This window comes from Solanum pennellii, chromosome 9 (genome assembly GCF_001406875.1).
Source record: "Solanum pennellii chromosome 9, SPENNV200".
NCBI lineage: Eukaryota > Viridiplantae > Streptophyta > Magnoliopsida > Solanales > Solanaceae > Solanum > Solanum pennellii.
The window spans coordinates 2,678,398-2,686,354 of record NC_028645.1 but is presented as its reverse complement, the minus strand read 5'-3'; the positions used below and the strand labels follow the sequence as shown (position 1 = coordinate 2,686,354).

Here is a 7,957-nt window from a genome sequence, read left to right as displayed (position 1 = left end):
TTCATAATTTAACATCAGTGCTAAAAATTCATAAATTTTTAAATTCTAAATACGAATCAATCGATGGTGGAGCTACCATATGTTAAGGGGGTTCGAATCTCTTTCGGCGGAAAATTATATTATTATTATAGGATTTAAATAACTTTTTTGATATATATACTAGATGTCAAAACACTTTCAACTATTTCGTATATCTATTTCTTCAAATTTTGAATATCGTATCGAAAATTTCGACCCCGCCTCTGAAACCAACCATAGAGTTTCTAACTATATGTACACAACTTCTCCACTTCTACTTTGCAAAAAAACCCCCACACCACCCTCCCAACTCCAAAATCTCTTTGGTTTCAAAAAAAAAAAGTTGAAAACTCTTCAACAAACAAAAAAAAGAAAAATATAATCCGCGACGTCTGATTAAGAATTTCGCTATGGTGCAGAAGCATTTACATGAACTTTTACAAGAAGATCAAGAACCATTTAAACTTAAACATTACATCGCCGATAGGCGGTGTCAGCTCAATAAAAATCCTTCCAAATATTCGTTACAAACCGTTAAGAAACAAAAATCGATTTCTTCTCCGAGTAATACAAGTACACTATTATGCAAACACGCATGTTTTTTCACATCGATTCGGAAAAAATCAGACGGAGGTAGTTCGGAGAGATTATCATCACCGATCAATTTCCCGGCATCAACAAAAAGTCCAGTGAGAAAAGTGTTTCTACATATCCCCGCTTCAACTTCCTCGTTACTGTTGGAATCAGCAATGAGGATTCAGAAGAAACAAAATCGACCCAAATTGAAGAAAACCCAGATGGGTTTTGGTTTATTTGGGTCGATTTTGAAGAAATTTATGAATAAGAAACGTGAAATTGGGATGAAGAGAAATGAAATTGTTGCGGAATTGACGAGTGGGTCGTGTTCATGTAATCACAGTAGGCTTAGTAGTGCCGGTTGGTCGGAGAGTAATGAAGAAAAATCGATGGATTTTGAAACTTCGAGTAGTTGCAGATCGGAAAATGAAGAGATTGAGGACATTGAGTTAGGTATTTGTGAGAAAAAATATTGTTCCAGTCCGATAAGCCCGTTTAGATTTTCTCTTCAGAAATGCCCGTCGTCCACTGGTTGCCGGACGCCGGATTTTTCATCGCCGGTAGCATCTCCGGTTCGCCACAAAACAGAGGTTTGTCTTTTTTTTTTTTTTATCTCTGTTTTGGACTTTTGTCAGTGTAAAATATTACCACCATTAACTTTTATTAAAAGTTCGAATTTAAGCTCTGAATATTAAGTTAATTTTGAATTTAGATTTTGAGTTTTTTTAATGTTAGTTCGAATTAAGTTGAATCTCTATATAAATATCGAATAGAGGCGAAAAGAATGAAATTTTTTTAACACACCTAACATGACTAGTTGAAATGGGTTAAAATACTTAATTTGTTTTTCAAAAAATATTTTCTCTTATATTAATTGAATTTTCTACCTTTTATTTTTTTTATGTGTATATTTATTTTTACTATAAAAGGAGTAAATTCATATCTTTATATTAAAAGAAACAATTTCTACTTATAATGTAATTATAGTTAATTTAGCCTAACACGACTTAGTAAAAACATAAATTTTATTTACGAGAGTTAATAAAAAAAACGTTTTAAGAAATGTGATATAGATAGTCTTTTATGTTATCGTATCACGACTAGTAACTTGTTATATATGGTAAAATTTTTTAGGTGTAACTAAATAAATTGTACGTAATTTTTTTTACTATTTAAAATATTGTTAATTAAATTATTATATTATTTTTACTGTATTTTATTATTTTTGTGTCTAAAAATGAGTCAATTTGTAAGTTTGACCTGGTTTTTACCTGTCGGCAAAAGGATCTTGTTTTGGTTTGATACAGTGGCCGGAATGTCGATAGTAAATGACAAAAATACCCATTGAATTTTTTGTCGTTTTAATAATCAAACAAGTTTATTAGGGGAGAATTTTGTCATTTTCTATTATATATCGCTAGAAATTTTCTTATTTGTTTGTTTATTGGACCTTTTTTTACACGCTTCTGCCACCAAAATCATTTTTTAATTGGACCAAATTATTTATTTTTTAAAAAAAAGACACAATTTTTTACAAAAGGACAAAATTAAAAATTTTGTCTTTGTCTTTTGGATCTAATTGATAATATCATAATCTCAACATCACTCTTTCCCATATTCCTTCCATACCAATTTATATTGTTATGTGACGGTAGCGTTTGATTAAACATAAAGTTTAAAAAATTATCTTTGAAGATAAATTATAAATATCTTTTAGTTATAGATAATTGACTCGTCAAGAATCTTTTAAGATTGAACGTCTATCAGAAATTCACATTATATTTATTTTAGCCCAGATTAAAAAAAAAGTGTAACACATAAATCAGAAGCGAACGAGTACTATTAGAGTATATATAGAATGAAAATTAGCAATCAACTTCATATAATTCATATCCTAATAGTTAAACATTCCATCAAATAATTAAAAACCACTATACTATATTTTCTTGAAATTATGTACTTATTTATATCTAATTGTATTTAATAATTGATTTTTTTTTTGTGTGTGTGTTTAGGACAAAGAAAACTATGAAGATTTAGCAAATATTGAACAAGAAGAAGATGAAAAAGAACAATGTAGCCCCGTTTCCGTCTTCGATCCTCCGTTTGATGACGATGGACATGAATGTGAATACGAGTACGAGGATGAGGATGAAGATGAGGAAGACGATGATTGTGGTATCGAGTGCAACTATGCACTAGTACAGAGTACGTAAATTCTTTTCTCGAACTTATTTTGAATATTAATGCGCTATAATATATGAGTAATATGTGATAAATATAAACCTGATTAAGGATTCACATCGTCGATGCTTACTTTGTTTGAGACCTACGATAAATGATTAAAATTAGGTAAATTAAATATTAAGTAGTATAAGTACATGTCATAAATGTTTTAATAATAGATAGTTCCTAATATATTGAATATAATAAATTTAAGTAAGTTTGTAATAATATATCATTTGTTGTGAAGTCATTTTCAATATTATGGAAATGTTGATTTCCCTAAGGACATATTTGGTTGGATTTTAATACTAAATTATTGTTAGGTCATAACAAACTTAATTATGCTGATTTTGATATATTTGAATTATTTTGATGTGGGATCCATAAAAAGTTTCAATTTTTATAAAAAACAATTTGTATGTGTGTGTGTTGTACATTAATATGACATATTACTCATCATTTCTATTTAATGTGACTTCATCTTATACACAAATTCATCCATGATATATTTACATCGTCATATCGTTATAAATAAGTCTCTACGAAAAAAAACACAAATCAAAATCTTAATAGTTATACTAGTTACGCTAAGAGTTTTCGTTGTAACATGATAAAAATGATGACTAGCATATGTAATGAAGGCGGTGCGATTTATTTTTACCGTGTCAGTATGTATAACTTAAAATCTTTTATTAATTTTATTTAATTGTATGATGACCCTACATTTAGTGTATGTGGGGTTTATTCACTTAATTGATATTGGCTTGTCTGTCCTCTCTTTCAATTTATTGAACTTTGAGAAGAAATTAATATCAAACTTCTTGAATTTCAAATATATTTGCTAATTTTGGGCTCTGCTTTATTCAGTGTTTTCTTTTTTTTCAGACTGCTATGATTCAGAGAAACATATTAATTAAATGATAAAAGGGTACATTTAGTAGGGTCATTTATATTGTTTTTTAGCATTCCACCTTTACCATTTGTTCATAGTTGAAAATCACATCAATAATTGTATAATATAAGATCCCTTTTTCTGCTTTTTTCTTTTTTGTGGACAGTAACAATAAATACAAAGTCAAAAGGGATAGAGATGTTTAAAAATCATATTTAAGTAAAACTTGTTACATTCATTTGTAACCTTTTCAAAAATATTGTCGCATTCGTGTCGGATTTTTCAAGAATGCTGTGAAGGATTCGACACGAATATGTCGATATTTTTAAAGAGTCGGAGCAACTAATGTTTTTACTATGATTGGTTGCTCATTGTATTGGTAGGGTTCTTTTAAGTGTTATTCTAGCAACATACAAAGGAGTAGATGTTGTTAATTACTTTCGTTTGTATCTATGTAGCTCGGGCTTTTTAAAAATGTTGTTACACGTGTCGGATCCTCTAGATATGCATTGTTTCAGGAGGATGTGACACGTGCCAGTCGACATTTTTGAAGAGTCGGAGCAACACAGATTGTTACTTTGTTTGGTTGCTCACTACATTCACTTGAAAATAAGTGAAACTTATGTTGATTATGTTGCATTGCCAACAGGAGCACAACAACAACTTCTATCCAAGCTTCGTAGATTCGAGAAGCTAGCAGAGTTGGATCCTATTGAGCTCGAGAAACTAATGCTCGAGGAAGAAGAAGAAGAAGAAGGCAACAATGATCTCGAATATGATAATGATTCGTTGTTATCATACAGAGACCGTGATTTTGAGACGTTTGCAAGTGAAGTAACAATCCCTTTCGACATGAAAAGGCTAGTCTCAGACCTTATATACGAGGAGAAAACCGAGACTAACAACTCAAACAATAGGGAAGAAGAAGTTGTCTTTGGAAGAGTATGCAAGAGGTTAGATTCATGGCAACATGTTAGATCAGACACCATTGACATGATGATCGAATCGGACTTTAAAACCGAGCTTGATGATTGGAAAAAGTTTCATGAACAAAGGGAAGAAGCTGTATTGGAAGTTGAAGTTTCAATCTTTAGGTTGTTAGTAGAAGAAGTAGCAGAGGAGATAGTGCATTTTGGTGGACATCATTGGTAATTTCAATAAAAGTTTTGGCCTAAGCATTTCTTCGCGAATCCAGATTAGTCAGAGCACCAATGTTGGTTCTGGACACCGAATTGGGAAACAAAAAAGAACACATAGAGATCTCCTTTGTATTTTAATCTATCATAGTCTAACTTATTGTACTATGACTTAGGCTATAGTTTGTAGTGCAACCCAAAGAGTTTTTTTGGGGTGTTAGACAATAGTATTTAGTAGCAAAAATTACTTATCATGTACATGTGAGGGGGGGAAGGTAAATTCTATCTTTACTTCATGAGACTAAAAAGTATAGCCCTCAATTTTCTTACTAGAGGAAATAATCTTTGTATCAAGACTTTGCTTCTTTACATGTGATCATTCTTCTTTTATCTTATATCTTTAGTTAAATTTAACGGCGTTTGTAAAAAGTCTCGATGAACAGAGTTATGCAAAATTTATGCTAGTGAAAGCAACCAAGTAATCGGTGAAATAGTTAAAGTATAAATAAGTCATGCAAAACTTATACTAGCGTGCGGTAGCAAGTTTGTCAGCAAATAACTGATGAAACACTCGAGGTGCACGAAAGTTGTTCAATGAATAATCATTGGAATAGTCTAGGTGCATTCAGTAAGTAATCGCGACATGACGTGCACAAGAACTACTCAATAAGGGTGTTCACACATTGTTCAACAAATAATCGAGGTTCAACGTAAACTATTTTGGATAATACTTTTATCACAAAGAAAAAGGAATGTTGAGTTTATTGAACTTAAATAATCTTTGAAAAGGAATCATGTCACTTTCACTTGACACCAAATATTGAACTTTTGTGAACTTTCCCTATAAAGAGTGCTGGCTGATGTCAAATTGATGCCATTTCATATAAACTTGGAACTTAAAAGAAAATTCCTCCATAATAGAATCAAAGTCAATTCTTTGACAAGATTTTAAGAAAAGGATATGATTCTAGTCCTATAGCATATTGGAACTAAAGTAGATTTTTTTGTTTTCGTTTAATATTCGATATTTATATTAAAGTCTGATCAATACTAATTTACATATTGCAAAGCCGATTTATGTGGGTGACATGTGTCTTCAACGTGATCTTTTTCATACCTATATCTCACATAAGAGACATTAGCTAAAAATGGAGAAATTTTAACTATCCCAACATAATTCAGAATCGATAACTATTAGGAAATAATTAACCTTATCCACTCTTATCTTTATATAAATACTTTCTAGCTACAACTAAAGCAAACAACCAAAACCAACCAAAAATATTCTCTCAATTATTAGTTACCATACTTTACATAATTAGATATACTAAAGAATTTCATTGTGAATTATATAGTATAGTTATGAATTGGAAAAATGTTTAAAAGTGATAATGGGACCTAATTCAACTAATGACTCATAATTGTTATAGCAAAAGTTAGAGAATAATAATACTTCATTTATTTTTTGTACTATAGATTATGGATGTGTAACATTTAAAAAAGAAGTGGTTGTTGCCTCTATAATTACCCTTTTAGAAGTAAAGAATATTAAAAAAAGTAATGTACATGAAAACCATAGGATATATTATAAGAATAGATGCTTCTTGTTGTTTGCACCTTTTAAATTTTGTTTCTTACTTTTGTTATTTAATTTTAACTTTTTGCTCAAAAGAGAATATTATATTATATAAAGCAAAGAGGAATATAAAGTTCAGAATAAAATTTTATTTGTGCTTTATGTTATGGATAATGATAGTGTTGGTACTAAGTTGCTCAATCTATCAAGAATCAATAATGGATATAAATTTTTATAATGATTTTTAAAAAAACAAATAGAGGGGTATGGTTAGTAGGGAGGAAAATATTTTTTAAAAAATCTTATTCGATTCTAATGTTTGGAAAATATTTTTTGAAAAATATTATTCGATTTTAATGTTTAGCTAGTTAAAATGTTCGAAAATATTTTTTTTAAAAAAATAATTTTATTTAAACCAGGAAGACAATATGTTTCATTTTATCGAATAATTTAGGGATCACAAAAGAGAACAAAAATATTACAAATGTTCATGCATGATTGGGGTTTCTTTTTTATATTATTTATATGAAAGAAGCATAATATTGAATTAATTATAATGTAATGAGAAAAAAATATACATGGATAATGTGATAATGATGGAGAAGCATCTGGTTACCACTAAATGTTTTTATTATGAAAATAGCTTAAATGACTAATATCAGAACAAAATGGAGTAATATAGATTCTCCTCTTTTAATTTGTTTGTTATATTTTAATTTAAGATTAAAAAAATTATTAAGTAAGTTTTATTTTAAGATAAATATGATAGCTTTACAAAATTAAGAATAAATTAAATATATTAAAATATTTTTTAATCTTATAATTTTAAATATATTACGTATAAAATTATGATAAAGAATTACTAAAAAAAGAAAGATACATTTAAAACAAATTAAAAATAAAAATAAGATAAACAAACTGAAACTCACACCAAATATTTTGCACTTCACAATCAATTGGTATTATTATTTCAAGAAATACTTTTAACAAATTCAATAGAAAAATTAATAAGTTTTGCTTTTCATTCAGTGTCTAGAACTTATAATGGGGTCCCGATTAAAAACAGAGTATGCATTGCAAGGTTCATTCGATAGTGATATCATTAATAAAATTTCATTCATACTCAAAATTTAATCTTAATACATTTAATTACGAGTAAAATAATTTTATCACCACACTATAATTCGAATGAAAAGATAAATAAGTTGTGGCCATAATATTTTTTTATATATATTACTTTTAAATTGATTATTATTATTTGATGAAAAGGGAGATCATGACAAAAATTGTCCATCATTAAGATAAGTCTATATGCCTCATGATGAACTTTTGGAAGAGAGGATAAGAGCTAATGTATGGTTAAGGAGAATTATATTCTAGCAAACTTTGACACGATACTAAAATAATTCAAACTTATAATTATTCCTGAAAATGATAGGATTTAAAATATTTTAATTTTATAGAATTTAAACTTAAACTTTTATTTATTTATTAGTTTTAAAATGAATTATATATATATATATATATATATAT

General features: G+C 28.6%; 1 protein-coding gene across 1 annotated transcript; it reads left to right on the top strand.

The window, feature by feature from the left end:
• The first annotated feature begins 293 nt into the window (after window positions 1–293).
• On the top strand, window positions 294–5,217 carry LOC107029271. The gene is made up of 3 exons (XM_015230652.2): window positions 294–1,184; window positions 2,610–2,802; window positions 4,362–5,217. The coding sequence occupies exons 1-3, from the start codon at window positions 429–431 to the stop codon at window positions 4,862–4,864; spliced, it is 1,452 nt and encodes a 483-aa protein (XP_015086138.1). The 5' UTR covers window positions 294–428; the 3' UTR covers window positions 4,865–5,217.
• Window positions 5,218–7,957: the final 2,740 nt, after the last annotated feature.